Source organism: Perissodus microlepis, chromosome 13 (assembly GCF_051167445.1).
Source record: "Perissodus microlepis isolate ML-2025 ecotype Zambia chromosome 13, ASM5116744v1, whole genome shotgun sequence".
Lineage (NCBI taxonomy): Eukaryota > Metazoa > Chordata > Actinopteri > Cichliformes > Cichlidae > Perissodus > Perissodus microlepis.
In genome coordinates, this window is record NC_140473.1 from 18,237,388 (window position 1) to 18,253,974 (window position 16,587).

General features: G+C 38.0%; 1 protein-coding gene across 1 annotated transcript in view; it reads left to right on the plus strand.

The window, feature by feature from the left end:
• LOC146375020 (protocadherin-15-like) overlaps positions 1-16,587 on the plus strand; it is a 163,947-nt gene that overhangs the window by 124,793 nt on the left and 22,567 nt on the right. The window contains exons 25-27 of the mRNA XM_084949255.1: positions 7,408-7,517; positions 8,025-8,165; positions 12,059-12,186. Of these exons, the coding sequence (XP_084805381.1) occupies positions 7,408-7,517; positions 8,025-8,165; positions 12,059-12,186 (379 nt within the window). The remainder of the gene's footprint in view (positions 1-7,407; positions 7,518-8,024; positions 8,166-12,058; positions 12,187-16,587) is intronic.

Here is a 16,587-nt window from a genome sequence, read left to right on the forward strand (position 1 = left end):
ATAGTGCAAGAAGAAGAAAGGAATGATTAGGAGCATGAGATACAGCAGTGATCTTACAGCAGGTGCTAAAAAGGATCAGGCTGTTGCATTTCACCACTCTAGTCTTGATGTAAATGTGCACTTCCATTTTCATAAACATAGCTGTAATATCTGCTGTCTTTACCACCTGCTATTTTTTAAACTTCTAAAGGTTTTTAGCTATAAGGTATTTCCATTTGTCTCTAATGCTATCTGGTTATAGTAATATCTATTATCTGCCTTCAGATTCGAGCTGCCACAGTATGTCTGAATCATTGCACAGTGTTGTTTCTTGGTTTAAATAATGCCTTTGACTCTCTGGTTGATATATTGGGGGGGTTTTCTAGCTCTGTATTGCTTGAAAATAGGCTCTCGCTTACACATATAAGTTTCCGCACTCCTACTTTGCTCAAAGCAAACACATGCATCATATTTTGTGATTTCCATTTTCTGTATGCAGAAGGCAGTAAAGCAGTTGAAATGTCAATTTTATATTTTTGTTGAGTGTAGAGGGCTCTTAAGGAGTAGATGTATTCTGTATCTATTTGATTTGTTAATGCTACTTAATGTGTACTTTCTGACAGACAGAATTACAGCTCCAACCTTTATGCTGTGCTTTTATTGTGGGCTTTTTGGATGTTATTTTCTTCACATTGGTTGTATTATATTGTGTATTCTAGAAAGAGAATTGAGTCTTGCCAAAAAAGATAACTTTGAAATATCTAGGCTATCATGGCACTAGTTTTCAAAACCTTTCGAATATCTTGAGTGGTCCAGGGACCCTGTAATACCTTTATCTCTGTTTCTCACTTGCCTATTCCCACTTTGTTTCTCCACCCCTCTTTGGTCTTGCCAAACATAGCGTGTAATCTTTAAAGTCTGACCTTCAGTCAATAGCACACAAGACTATAAACTCTCAGTGCAGTGATATTACATTATATGAAAGAGTTGTTAGCTTTTTATGTTGACATGCTTAAAAAAAAGAGAAATACTTTTGGCCTTCAATACATTATATATGTTGATACATTAATTTTTATTAAATTGATTCTTATCATCGCCTTCCATAAAAACAATAAAAACGTGAATATTTTAGAAAAGTGTCAAAAACTTGTTTAAAACTTAAAATCATATGGTTATTTATTAGGCAAATGAACTCAATACAGGCTTTTATACTCAAATTTGAGCCGACAGACTGGACTTCTGAGAAGTCAGAAATTAATCAAGCAAAATATTCATAAACATTAAAAAAGCAAAATGGTTATAGGGCAGCTATGGGATGAACCTGGATGGTGTTCTGAAAATTTGAAGGACTGTTCATTTTTAAAATAAATTGGCTAACTACACTGCTGCAGTTCCTAATATCTGGAACAAGGCTCTCATAAATAAATGCAACACTATAGAAGTTCTCCACGTTTTTTTTCTTTTTTTTATGTTGCCAACTAATTAATTTTAATATCCTGTGATAAGATTCACCCGAACAGGCTACTCACTGTGTAAATCATGCTGTGACTGAGTTGACTTTGCCTTAATGGAGAGCATGAACATTGAGTGTTTTTCCTCTGTGCCTACTTGTGTTCAAGCAGGAGCTGAAATGCATTCCCTATATATAATTTAGTGCAAGTCAGATGAGTCAATGTTTGTCATTCGTAGAATTTGCTTCCAGGCAGGAACAAACAAGTTCACACCAGGGTGACACGAGAGCTAACTAACAAACTCTCGAGCACAAATCCACCTCAACAGTCATTGACTGATTTATAATTGTTGAACCAAAACTGAAGCGTACTGCCAACATCAACATTCAGGTAGGAAATGTATTGCAACAGTTTCCTGAGTATGTATTTATGGACATTTCCACACTGTTTATGCAATTTGCTTGTGAACACTTCACAGTTAAATGACTCACGTCTAGGATTTGAGGTTGATCCAGACCTTCCGTGGCACTAAATCTGCATATCCACCAAAGGAGCACGGGCCGTAGCAGAGACTCAGCAAGGTCACCATCCCTCACCTCTTGTTCTGGCTGTGATGCAGTGCATGAAAGAAAAGGGAAGGCGAGGTAGAAGGATAGTAGACACTGTAACCGAGGCCCCTGTGGTGCTCGACAAGGCTTATACGCCTCTGCCTTGTCTCGTAAGCATCACTTCTCCATTGGCCCTGGGGCAGAGTGCTCGCTGACACCTGTGTGCTGCCCACGCTTCTCAGCAGCATGTCATTCACCCTCCCTAATGTTGACACCAGGATTCTCTGCTGCCTGTAGATGTGTCAGCATCTTCCTCCTCTCTTTATTTTTCTTTCTCTCGTTTACTTTCTCTTTCTCTCGCTCTCCCGCTCTCTCTCTCTTGATGGCATCTTTGCTCATCTGAATATGAAAGAAATGAAAAGTGAATTTGGCCCTGCTCACTATATGATATTGCATTATGCATAATTGACTCTTTGAAATTTACTACCACTTGACTCTTGAATACACATTTTATTTGCATTCTGATATCCTCAAGTCCCGGTATATCAGCCAGCTCATAGCTCTTGACACATAATTATCGAATATTATTACACTTTTCTTTTTTTTTATACTCGCTTAGCCATCTTGCTTTAAGGCTTTTCAAGTGCCTGTCCATATTCCAGTTTATTTGTCCTACTCTGCCCTTCCATCTATACAACTATCAGTAGGAATGGGAATCGAGAACCAGTTCATGTAGAAAAACGGTTGCTAGCAGTCCACTTCCTAAACTGATTTCAGTTCCAGTGTTTGTGGAGGAAAATAGCAACACAGTCTACTGCATGGATATTGACTTTTATTTTTTATTTTTTTGCGCAAAAGGAAACGTAAGTGGCAAAGTGGAAAACTGCATCCAGGACAGAAACTACCGCAACATGCTTCTAACACAGCTTTGGTTCCCAAGCATCTGCCAAGCTAACGCTAAGCTAGCCAAGAACCCAGAGTGAATGCCAACCTCAGCAGCCAGACCCTTGACTTCAACACATGACAAACAATCAGCAGCCAGGCCGCAACCTCCCTTTCTACCTGTTCACAATCGCTTTTTCATGCTGGTTTTTATCTTTGTTTTGTGCGCGCATCTTTGTATTCTACGAAGACAAAGATCTTAGATATGTGTATCCTCATTAGGAATTGTGTGTGGTGTTGTAGTCTCAGATTTATATTGTTAAATATAATTAAATTAAATTAAATTGTTATGAGAGCGTGTGTTTCAACTGTTTTACAGAGTTATTTTACAGAGTAATGTGAAAGTAATGTAACGAGTAGTCGGCTATAACGAATTACTTTTTGCCGGGAGTAATTAAGTAATGTACCACATTACTTTTAAGTGTTGTGTGTAATATGTGTAATAATGACCTTTTTTTGAGTAACGACTCCAACACTGATCACAACAAAGAGGGGAAATACCTCAACAAACATGCATAAACGTTTGATCCACAGCATACAATATATTTGCATGAATGTAATTTCTTTATTGCTGCATGCTGGTGGTGACTTTCAAAACAGAGCCAATGAAGAATCAAATTGATAAGTGATATTGACAATGGAATTGGAATCTCTAATTCTTATCATGCCTAGCTATCACTATGTATTGTTTCTACAAACCCTTCTGTCATTCTTCCTGTCTACATGTGGATATACCTTTATACTAATCTGCACACTTCAGATGCCTTCACACCCTCTTTGTCATTTCGCAGCAGCTCACAACCCTCAGGCAGACCCACTATGTAGGGAAGTGATAACATGTCAGCTCTGCCTCTTCCTGGCAATCACACCATGCAGCTTGTTGCAAGCTGTGCACAGTCTTTCATACCCCACTCAGACTTAAAGACCAACTGAGAAAAACCTTTGAGTAGGTCAGCGCATGTTATCCTCTCCTGCTCCATTCCAAAGTTTTACCAAAGCCACGATCGCCAAAGCTGAAACATTTCTCTTACAAATAGCCTTCGTTTTTTTCACTACAGAAAAATAAATATGACTTCAGAGTTGTGAAGAATGACTTTGGGAGTCCAGTATGCTAAAGAAATCATCTTAAATAAGTGAGGTAAAATTTAACTAGAAGGGTAAGGATTTTTCATTTTTGTTTTTCTTTCTTCCTGTTGTGGGTTTATGAATATTATTCATGTATTTTAACTCTTGGGAATAAAATGTTCCCATTAAAGGTTCCAGTGGAGCAATTTGGGATACAGCATGTTTCTAATAATATGTCACCAAGAACGACAACGTAAAGGAGGTTTTTACAATTCACCAAATTTGAGGATCTGCTCAAATTTGGTGAATCTGGCATGGAATTACAACAGAGGGGTTTGAAATATCAAAGGGAAAAGGTCATCACATGAGGTCCATTGCTTTTGGGTAGATAATGTTTTCCATGGTCTGGTGTGATTGTGTTGCTTGCCTAGATTGGAGGGCCTGCTGCCTATAAAGCTCACCTGAGGTGGTTCACGCTTACCACCACCTCAGCTTATCTCAGTCTTCACGCCGAGGCCCAAATGTGTTATTTTTTGGATGCAGTTGCTGCAGTAGGAAGAGCAAAAAATCCAGCTTAAGGCCTCAAGAATGATACACATGAGGCTGACACAAGTTGTCTTTTACAGACGGGACACATTTTTAGCAGGATGTATATATGAACAGCAAAGACAATATGAGTTCTTGGGTATCAGTTTCATATACTGACAACATAAAGACATATGCATATATAGATTTAGTATTTAATTTGATTTTTGTGATCTGTAGACCAAACACCATTAACTCCATTTAAACTTATTTACTTACTTGCTTAACAATATATAAACAATAAAGAGTGTGCAGATACAATTTTAACCTTGGGGTATTGTCTTATCACTGTCAGTTTATTTAATTTATTTATTAGCCTAGAAACACCAATTAATCCTCCTTTAGATCTTGAATCACTGGAAAATTAGTAGGGGGTACATTTACAATTACAATACCAATAAGTAATATATCTAACTGCATGTCTTTGGACTGTGGGAGGAAGCCAGAATAGTTGAAGAAAACCAATGCAAATGCAGCAAAAGATGCAAGCAAACAGATGATGGATTCAAACCATGCTTGTGCTTGATTGATGCTTAGGTCTGTGCTGATTGGCTTAACAAAAACATAAATCCTCTGAAAATGGAAAATGATGGTCATGTACAAAGGACTGGACTGTTAAGAAAAGTTTCCTTCATAAAAGCCAGGATATCTATTTTTCAACACCATGTTTAAAAAAACAAAAACAAAAGAAAAAGTCTGGCTGCTTAGAAGCAAAATGTAAAGAAAAGGTGGGTGGTGCAAAGACTTTCACAGCTTTGTATTTAAAGAATATATATTTCAATTTCTGTGGTATTAATCTGTGTTCTATATTGATATATACAGTATATAATACAAGACAGTGGATTGTAAGTGTACTAGCAGTGAAGTGAAGGTTACTTTAAAATTGAGGATAGCCATTGTGTTGGATCCTGGATTCCGATGAATGGCACAGTTATGAGACTGACATTTTGGACTGTTTTGCACATCACTGTTCTCACATTGTGCTCACACTGCCTCTGTGTTTTTGTCAACCGGTTGTTCCCGAGCCAGGTAATCTACTTACGTGAAGACCACATTAATAAATTGGTTCCCATCACTGTGAAGCATGGCGTGGATTCCTGCTCCCGGGTGCCACAGAGACAGAGCAATTATTCAGCGACAGCACAATAGCATACCCGAAGGGAAACCGAACAGAAGTCTTTTAGTATCATCCAAACAACACGTTATTGATGTGTCAGTAACGTGGCTGTATTTTTGATGAAAGTGTTATTAATGCAGGCAGTCATTCCAGTGCAGGCCACAATAATATCTCCGAGGATGAATAGCGTGTCATTCTTTGTAAAAGAGAACAGCTCCTATTTTACAGATTTATTTTTAATCTAAAATGTCCTTGAGGATTGGTTGTCTTCAGAAACAGTAACTATAGCCAATAGTATGAATAGACCATTTTAAAATAACAGCTTTTTGTCCTTCAACACTTCTAAAACTTGCTCTATGAACTGTTACACCTGCAAACTGTCTAAGATGATTCTGCATGCTGTTTTACTTCATCGAGCAGTAAGGCCAGTGTAATTTATCGTCTCAAAACCTGCACATCTTTTCAGACAATACACTCCTCTGTTTCTGTTTGAATATAGTTTTTCTTGCTCTGCTTCTTCACATTGATAAATGGATTCAATCTTTCTCATTTCACAACTGCCATCTAAAATGGGAGAGTTGCTTTATGAAATTACAATAACAGATTCTTAAATGTGCTGCATTTTGTTGTTGTTTGGGTTTTTTTTTCCTCTATGGGAAAATGACAGAGGTGTCAGCAAAGAGTAAAGCAATAAGTGTTTAATTACATGTCATAAACATGGATAGTCGACAGTCCATGTTTTTCAGTCAGACTGAACATATTCTGTTTAATAGAACATGACAGTCAGAGATTATTGTGAGCATTACTCCCACAAACGCTGTCACAGATTTCCTACCGCTGCTGTGAGTAATAGTCTAACTTTGAATAAAAACTGCAACACATACACACCATACATGTAGAGATGAGAGTAAAAACGAGAACGCACACACAGTATCACAAAAGGGTGTTGCAGTGTGATGACATTATCGTCTTCAATCATCCCTCACCGTCACACTGCTAAGACAGGGTTCCCTGCTATTTAAGGCAGCTGTAATTTCTGTGGAGAGTGGTGACAATCATATCTGCTGGATATGATTACACACTTGTGTGGCTGATAGTCACGCATAACTGTTAAAAGAGTAGCATATCGACCAAAAAAAAAAAAGAGCCTTATTACATGATAACCATCCAGTTTTTTTGTAGTTAAAGGTTATAGGGCTTTGGTGAAGCTCGCTCAAGAAACAACATATCAAAGAATGTGAGGAATTAATGAATGGTAAATGGTAAATGGCCTGTATTTGTATAGCGCTTTTCTAGTCCCTAAGGACCCCAAAGCGCTTTACACAACCTGTCATCCACCCATTCATGCACACATTCACACATAAATGATCGAGCGTAAAAGAATCCACTCACAGATTTACCCTCCCACTACCTTAGCAGTGCAAAATAAATCTGTCTTTAAAAATGCAAGGTTCTCAAATATATCTGATTTAAGAACCCCACATCAGGTACACTAGGTTTTTAAGATATTTGGCAGGTGGGTTGTTGGACGCATCATGGATGGAATAACTCTTGCAACAATGTTATGAAAGTCTGTAAAATGGACAAAATACACACCTTTTGTACCTTTTGTGTAGCTGCTTTTATATCCAGCTTTTATGCTTTTGGTGTGATACTGAATTTAGGTCCACTATGTTTTGGCAGACTGTTTGGTTTATGATTGTGTTTGATGTCTTCTCAGGTTCCCTCCAGTTAGTGAGCTGGCTCCTATTGGCACTTCAGTAGGGATTATTCTTGCTGCTGCTATCAATCAAACCATCTTCTACTCCATTGTTGCAGGAAACGAACGAGGTATGGCCTGCAGATTATACAGTATACAATGCAGTCATTTTGACCCTAAGTGCTAAATTCCACTTAAGGTGCAAAAAAACCCAAACAGTTTATTTAACGTGAAAATGAGATTTAGATCTTAAAATGCTCAGTGAAAAACATCTAGATGTTTGTTTAGAAGTCTATGTAGAGTCAGAGAGGACAGTATTGATGTACTTGGAACTGTGCATCACTTTTCACACTTGTTGGCAAAGTCTGAAGAGCAGAGGTGTGAGGCTGACTCAGGTCAGTCAGCCAAAAATGGAAGACATATATAGAAGGAATCCTCAGTCAATAGTTGATTGTTCACATGCACCTCAAGAGTTCTTGTAGTTAATTGTGTAAAAAAATAAGTCATATAGTTCTCATCATATCACCATTTGGTTGCAAGAAATTAAAAACTATAGAACTCACCAGTGAATCTGTTTACTGTGTTATCTGTGTGCAGTTTTTTCCTCTTTTTCATAAACACCACTTGTTTGTTTCCAGGTCATTTTCAGGTGAACAACAGGACAGGCGTCATCTCCACGGCAAAACCACTGGATTATGAAAACGTGACCAGCTATGTCCTCAGGGTCCAGGCCGACTCAATGGTGGTTGTCATGTCCAACCTCCGTGTGCCTTCTAAAAGTAAGAAATGTTAGCATGTAAGCCACTCACAGCGGAAGTTGTGTTGCATTGTTTATGTTTAAACTCAGGACAGAAATTATGGTATTCAAGGTCCATCCATCCATTTTCACACCTGCTTATCCAATTTAGGGACCAACTCATCTATTATCTTAGATATTACTGTAAATTCCTCACTTTGACCATTTATGGTTATATTATTAGAAAGTTTATAATCACTTGCTTTCATCCCTTATCTTTACATTGCTATGTAGAAGACTTGAGCCAACATCTCTCTTTTTATTTTGGTAGGAAAATGAAAGCAGTCTACTGAAACATGTGCAAAAAATAGATGGAAATGCAGTATATAAGGTAAAAATAGGGTTTGTACAGTTCTGACAAGTTTGGAAGTCAGTATTTGGTTTTCCTTTATTCTTCAAAACAACCTGAACTCTTAGGCAAGCTTTATTGAAATTCACTTCCTTGGAAATCGGATGCCTTTTATTCCTTTCTCTGTCAAGATGATTCCACAATGTTTAAATAAGGGCGAGATCCAGCTTTTCTGTACTTATATTTCATAATTTTGACAAGATCCCCAACACCACTGGCTGAAATGCATTACCAAACCATGAAACAGCTTCCACCATATTTTACAGATGGCTGTGGATACTCACTGTTGTACCTTTCTCCTGAACGTCTCCGTACACATTGATGATGATTTGATCAAAAAATGTGAAATTTGGATTCATCACTTCATAAGACCTGTTGCCACTGATTTTTCAGACCAGTTTTGTGTAATTTAGCATACATCATTTCACTTCTTTAAGAATGGCTTCTGACAGCCACCCTTCTGCTGAGAACATTTCTGAAGACCACTTTTTCTTTTGTCCTCCATTTGTCTAATTTCCTCATATTTCCTCAAAACATGCTGCACACCACACATAGATATGCAAAGTTTTCAGCTAATATCCATTTGCAAATCACCTTATTGTTGAAGAAATACCATTTTATGCGTATCAAACTGCTATTTTAACACACTATTCAACAGTGTCAACAGATTTGATGTTCATCTTGTAGTTATGGTGATTTAATAAAAATGTTCAAAGTATGAGAAATAAAATCTTCAGTGTCCGGTAATATCACAAATTGTTAAAAATGTTTTGTCAAAATTCCTCAAAAAGATCTAGCAATGGAAAAAAATAGGCCATTTCTCTTAATTTAGACAAATCACCACATAACGAGGGTGGGTGAGAAAACATTAATCATGGCAAATTCTCACTTAATGGAATTTGTGCGTGTTCCCATTCTTAAGGCCTCGGTGTACTAGAAAAAAAAATAAACTGCACAATATGTTGGTTGGCAAGGGTGATTTTTGAAGCATGGCAAAAACCGATTGTCACAGTTTCTTCCTTTTCTGTCCAGGAATTCCGCGTACATGGTAATTTTAGGTAGTCTCTCCTCTAAGGCATTCATGTTATTGTTCTTGACATAACTCATGAAAAGTGACAGAAGTTGCTTGAGAGAAAAGTTAAAACTTTAAAAATACTTCCAGCGTACCATTGCTGTGTGAAGTGAGCATGATTGTTTGATTGCCTGTTTGAGAAATATGCATAAATTGCTGGATGCTTCCACTGTCACAGTGGAGGTTTGAAATAACTCCGGAGACTTGAGACTGCTCTCTCTTTGATAGCCATGCCCTAGCTGGAATATCATTAGGCTCGTTTATGGTTCTGTTTACTGACATTCATGTTTTGTATAATGATGGGTAGTGTTCTAACAATAAATAAGGTTTAGTAGATGGTTTGCTGCTCTTTTTTGTCATACTGTGTCTCTCACATACTAATGACCATAATTAAAAGTAATCAACACTTGTATACCCACAAAGAAGAGAGCTTCTTTAACAAGTACGCTGTAAGCAGGCACCCCGTTTTGAATGAGTGCACTCACTCGTCATACTTCTCTTGTTATAATGATCAGGGCCCCGTGAGGCGCAGCATCTTCCTTCTCATTAATGTGTTTTTATCAATTAGTGGACCAGTGACCCTCTTAGGGTCCAGTACCTTACATATGTATGCAAATGTTCAGGATCCACACGTGCATGCATACAATATAATAACCCAGACTAAGACAATATTTACTTGCATGTTTTCTAAATAATAATGCACTCAAACCTAGACGGGCTTAGAAGCACTCCTCTTCTCATAATAGGTTTGTTTTGTTCATGCATCTTTATGAGTGTCCAGAGTGTGAGCCGGAGAGACTATATTTATGTTTTTATGTGCTGATGGAGGATGGCCACTTTCTGCAAAGAGCGGGAGGAGAGAGACACTCTGCAGACCTCTTTCCCCGTTCCCTCGAGTCCTCCCGCGGTGTCTCACACTACAGCTTTTGTCCCTATAATTTGATGTGCTGTGTTTTGTTTGTCCAATTCCCCTGGTGCATCCTTAGCGCCAATGCCACATGGCTTTACTTTTTCTTTTTTTTTATCTCGCTAGAAGAAAAATGGTCCTTGACACTGCAATTTTTTTTAACCTAAATTGCAGTCTTGATTTTTTTCCGCTCTTCATATTTATGCTGTACATTGCATTGGTGTAACTATGACAAATTAGGCAGATGAAATACTCTGTACATGTGTTTCTTTTTAAAGGGACAGAATGAATATTTCAGAAGCCTCACAAAAAGGCCACTTAACCAGCAAATTTTGTATTATGCGCAATTTTATGCCTCCTTGCCTCTCACAGTGTTTCCTGTAACTCCAGGGACCCTCTTGCAGCTTGATTATTGGCTGCCCTTCAAATTATTATTCCCAATAATGTGCAAAATACTTGCCTCTTAAGCTTCCACTGGCTTTTATTGATGGCATTTTTATGCACCAAGTTGTAGGAAGAATAAACCTCTTAACAAGGTAGACCCCATTTAAAAATAATGGTTTCGAAGTTAAGATTTCATCATCAATTTTTATTATTTAACAGAGCAATTTTCCACTCAGTGTGTGAGTGTTATTGCTTATTGGTTGGTAAACAGAATGCAAAATGGCTCAGTTGTTTTCCTGATCTGCTTATGGGGGCAGTGAGAGAGAAGTCATCAACATCCTTCAGACTCAGTTTTTCCCCATGCTGAATATGTGCTGCAATCAAAACAAAATTAACCTCCTCATTATTGGCTCAAAGTTGTCGGCTTTGCCAAAATAGCTTCTCGCGCTGTTTTGTTGGAAGGGGCTGAGACAGTAATAAGGGAACATGTTTCTCTTTTCAGCATGCAATTCAAATCCACTTCAAAAGGTTATTGCAGTGCAGCTTGAAATTACTACTAAATAAAGAGGGCTTTTCCAAAGAAGAAGGGGAATATATCCGCAGAAAACTATTTTCAGTCAGACAAAAGGTGGGTGCATCAATTTTAAAGTAAAACAAAAGGGGTCAAAGATGCATTCCTCAAATAAGGGAAAAATACACACCTGCTTGCCCACCTGACTTTATTTACAATCTGTGAGAGCTATCCAGAGGAGTCGATTACAGAGAAGGAACGAGAAAAAAACAACTTTGTTGACACTGTGTGATGGTTTCAGTGATAAATAACTTTCAAAATATTCTGGAAAATTATTTCAGGCCTTCTTTTGAAGTTGTAGACCGGCTGATGTTCATGAAAAAATTATTATGACATGCCAGTTTTGAAGACAAATTGGGCAACTCCAGTTCCAATAATCAAATGAGCTATGTTTACTTTATTTATTTTCTAAGCTTGCATGTTCCGACTCTACTTTTGTAAGGGTGGTGCTAACCCGGGTCAGGGGAAGCATGAATAAAGTAGGTGCACTTAAGTATGCAAGCTGAGCCCTGCATAAACTAAGAAAGAAACTAAGAACTAACAAATAAAAGCTTAAACAGGATTTGAAATCCTTCTGGTGTCATTTATTGCAGCTAACACAGCCAAGGTGTTCATTGAGGTTCTGGATGAGAACGACCACCCTCCTGTCTTCTCCAGGAAGCTCTACATAGGCGGTGTGGCAGAAGACACTAAGATCTTCAGCTCAGTGCTCAAGATAGTGGTAAGAAAACAATTAACTGGGTTTTTTTTCTTGTCGTTGTTGTTTTTGCTGCTTATGTATAAAAAGTAAAGACTGATTTTTTTGTTACACTTACCCTTCAGCCATGGTGTGACAGTTTTTGCTCTGTGCAGCACAGTTTGGTCTCCTCCCCTGTTGCTTGTAACATCTCTTTGTCAGTTTCACTCCCCCCACTGCTTGCCTTTCCACAGACAGCTGGGATCAGAGTAAGCTGAGCAGTGTAATCTCAGTGTGTTCTCAGATGCATGGCTGGACATCCCGCTGAATGTCAGCCTGTTGTACCAAGAAGATTTCACTTTTTCATTGCGTACAATACTCTTTACACTCTGCATTATGGGTATGATTGTGCATTTAGGATCGTGTTTGTCCACAGAGTTTTTAAAGAGCTACTTCATGCATTACCTGCAAAAATGTATCAACATTAGGAGTACTAGTAGTAATAGTTATAGTAGTAGTAGTAATATTATATCTGTGATCTCATAAAAAAGGCATAAATGCCCTTAAATGACTTATGTCCTTTAAGACATAATCTATTTTTCAGTAGCCTGTATAATCCTGAATGTTATACAGTCTGTGCACTTGTACTTGTGGGTACAAGCAGAAAAGCTATGCACATCTAAAGACTTTTTTTTGCAGGTGCTGGACCAAAAGTGAGAAATCTTCATAGCGAGAAAAAGACAAGGTCTGCACTCTGCTGTGCTCCCAGGGTTTTATATTGATAATTGCCTTGCAGGAAGAGCTTTTTCGGGCTCTCCTTCTGATGTAAAAAAGGTACCAAACTAAAGCCCATAGAAGACTGAGGGAGTGAAAAGAAAAGGAAATCTTGCAAAATACACTATAAGAGTTAGATGTAGGCAGGTAGTGGTAAAGTACAAACTGAGACCTCAGGCAGGGATGGGAATTATTGCAGCTTTCAAATTTCAAAAACTGTGGATTTCCATAAAACACATGATCAGTACAGCTTTGTCTCCATCTTTTCTGCCTCTTGATTAACTTGTAATTGACACCAACATGCAAGTTTGTGAACTCTTTAGAATTCTCGACACTATGTAACATAAACATAAACATGACCTAAAACATTAGCACATCAATACACAAGCCCTTTAATAATATATTTGGAGAACTGAGTTGAAACAAACCTAAAAATAAATATTACACGTGGTTAATTATATCTTGTAAAAGGTCATCTAATATTCTATATCTGCTACTGTCAAAATCCCCTTGGACGCTAGTAACTGTAGCTATGTTTCTGGTAGTTACTCCTCCAACCTGACATGGAGTTTTAACCCATTCCACCAAATGGCCTAACATATTCTTTATTTCCCAGCGACAGTGAAGTCGTCCCAGCGAGTTTGCAGCCAAAAAGGGCCACCCTGTTTCAAAGCATGAAATGCTGGAATGCAGCATTTTCTTTTCTCCAAACACAACGCGTGTCATTTAAATCAAAAACTTCTATTTTGGTTTCATGCCTACACAAAACATTATTCTAACAGCATTTTGGCTTTCTCCATATTATGTACAAACTGCAGACAGACAGGGAGCATTGTTTTTGCATTGTAGCCCTGCCATGCACACCTTTGTTGTTTAGGGTTCTCCTGATGGTGGGCTGACAAACATGAAAATTAGCCAATGTAAGAAAGACCCTGAGACCTTTTCCAACCTTGTGAACATTAGCAATTATTTTTTGAGGTCCTCATGAATATCATCCATCTGGCTCAGATGTGTGGGTTTGTTGCCTAAATAAAAGCAAGAGGGTGCCCACTGATACCTGGTTCTCATTCCATTGACTGAACACATGGTTCTGACTTCATCTTGAAAATAACTGGCAGTCTGAGAGGCTCACATACATTTTTCCTTAATATTGGATATTTCTCTTAATTGAAAAATGGCTTAGTGTTATATTTTAGTCCCATTTCTTAATTGGATTATCTTCATCTACTACTAAAACGAGAAAGGAATGGAAAAAGAAATATAGTTTAAATGTTTCTCAAACTTTCATGGACCACAACAGATTCCCCCAGAGGCCCATGATTCTTTGGAATATTGCTGGTGTGAAACATTATTTCAGAAAGTTCATTGCTGCTTGCTCTCCCTCGGGATAATATTTAAAAGTAATAACAAATTTATGACACTACTGACCTTCTGCTGATAGACTCTTTCCAGAAACAGTAACATAATATAATACTAAAAAAAGAGTTACACCAACTAACTGGCAGACATTTTTATGCAAGTAGATGAATTTTCCAATGTCAGACATGTTTGCTTTATTTGTGCAGTGTAATTTTAGGAGTATGTAAATGTTACAGAGTAGATAGTAGTAGTGGTAGTAATAGTATTTACTATTTAGGATTCAGAGGTTGCCAAAAAAAGTGACACTCACTCCCTCCTAGACTGAAAGCAAATGAGGGAAAAAAGAAAGAAATGCCTCAAGCTCTCAAGGCTACTTTATAAGTCCATATTTGGTAATATGACAGGTTTTTAATATTGACCTAGCTTTTAGGGTCCATATATTTTCCCTTTGCTGTCTCATGGCAGCTTGGAAACAAACATCTCTAAGTGACAGTTTTTCCCCGGTGTCCATAAAACCTTTAGCATGCATAAATGATGCTCAGATAAAGTATATTCGGCCAAATTTTGTCCAGCGAGGATATCTCACTCTGTTGATTTATGCAGTCCTTCCATTGGGACCTTGCACCCCCCTTAGCTCCAACCCTCTCCTGTGCGAACCGCTGCAGAAAAAAAGAGATTGCTCCTATTTGTCAGTGTCACTTTCCCAAGACAAGTACTGTGAAAATTGATGCCTGCCTGTAAGCTCAGTCGCCAATCAGAACATATGCCTCAGAGGTTGATGGGTGAATTCTGTAGTTGCATCTCGATAAAATGCTTTGACAAGATTCATATATTAAAATCTCTATGCATTGGATGATTGTGAGAATCATCTATTATCTTTTTGGTTTGGTTTTGATTTTAGAACCGTTACCCCTAAATCACTCAAACAGGAAACAGTCATTACTAAAATGTAATGCACTTCAGAATTTTGACTTAAGGATCAATATGATGTATCAAAACTGATGTTAGGTATTGCTCATAGTGATGAATTACCACCTGCCTCTGCAGCTCCCCTCTGCTTTATGGAGCTTTATAGTGCGTTCCAGGTCACTGTTTCGCTGTCTGGCTACAGATTTAGTGGTTTGATTCAATCTAACTACTCTCGCAGGATCATTTTGACCAAAGCAGGCAGCTGTTGAGCAAAAAACATCACTGTATACAGCACCAAATGGCAGACGGAGTGTTAGCCACAAGCTGGTAAACATAGTGTAACCTATTGCTTAGCAGCTGAAGAGCCAGATATTTCCATCAGTGAGCATTTTTTTGCTTTGTTTTGTTTTTTGTTTTATTTTTTCAAAAAGAAAGTTGCGACTGGGATTGGCCAGAAGCACTGCACCAAATCAACAGTAATTTTTTATCTGTAGCTGCTGGATGTGTGAATAAGCAAGCCTTTTCTAATAAGCTCTACATATCAGCTTACAGGTGATGTGATGTAAAAGCTCATAAATGTAGTTGCAGGTGTTTTACAGAAATCATTCAAAAACTGTTAAGAATACTCAGATTTGGCAGCAACCCTCGCCATCTCTTTAGCCTTTTACAGTGGATAACAATGGGTAAAGCTGTGGCAGCTTGAAACAAACCACATGAGGGGGAGATAACTTACGAGCCTCCAGCTGCACCTCTTTTCTCTCTTGTCAGCTACTTTAGAGAACACCTGCTTGGAATAAAATTATAAACAAATCCCCCAGTAGATCAACATAAATGAAGAGCTCCACTCTTATACCATTTGTTTCCTTTTCTTTTTTGGTGTGTTCACTGAATTATTAATAGACTCAGCCATTTTACTGCTATTGGTAATCTATGAATGCTGTCCAAACATATTTTAATAACTTACTGAACAAAGGGAATATAAAAAAAAAAAGATCTGTTTGTGTTTCGATTGTAAATGTGAAAATTATAAATTTGCTCCACTTGGATCTGACCCAATCTGTAGCTGAGAGAGTTGTGATTGATTCTGTGCGATTCACAGGTGACAAGTTTTCCCCTGGTTCCAGTACAGTGCTACACTTCTGATGTAGACGGCAAAAGATTTGAAAGAGAGAACAGATTTGAGAGTTATCACAGTTAATCGGAAACAGATTGCATGAAAGTGCCAACTTGATGCTTACATGCAAGCTGATAGCGGGGTGACTCTGTGTTATTGCCATCTGTCCTTGTTTTAAGTCTGTTTGAAGATGGCAACTTGACTGCGAGTAGTCTCAGACCTGCTTCCTGTCTTTGAAGACATAGATTGCAAGTTGATCTCACATGGTCACAATAACTTTCCCTAGTGTG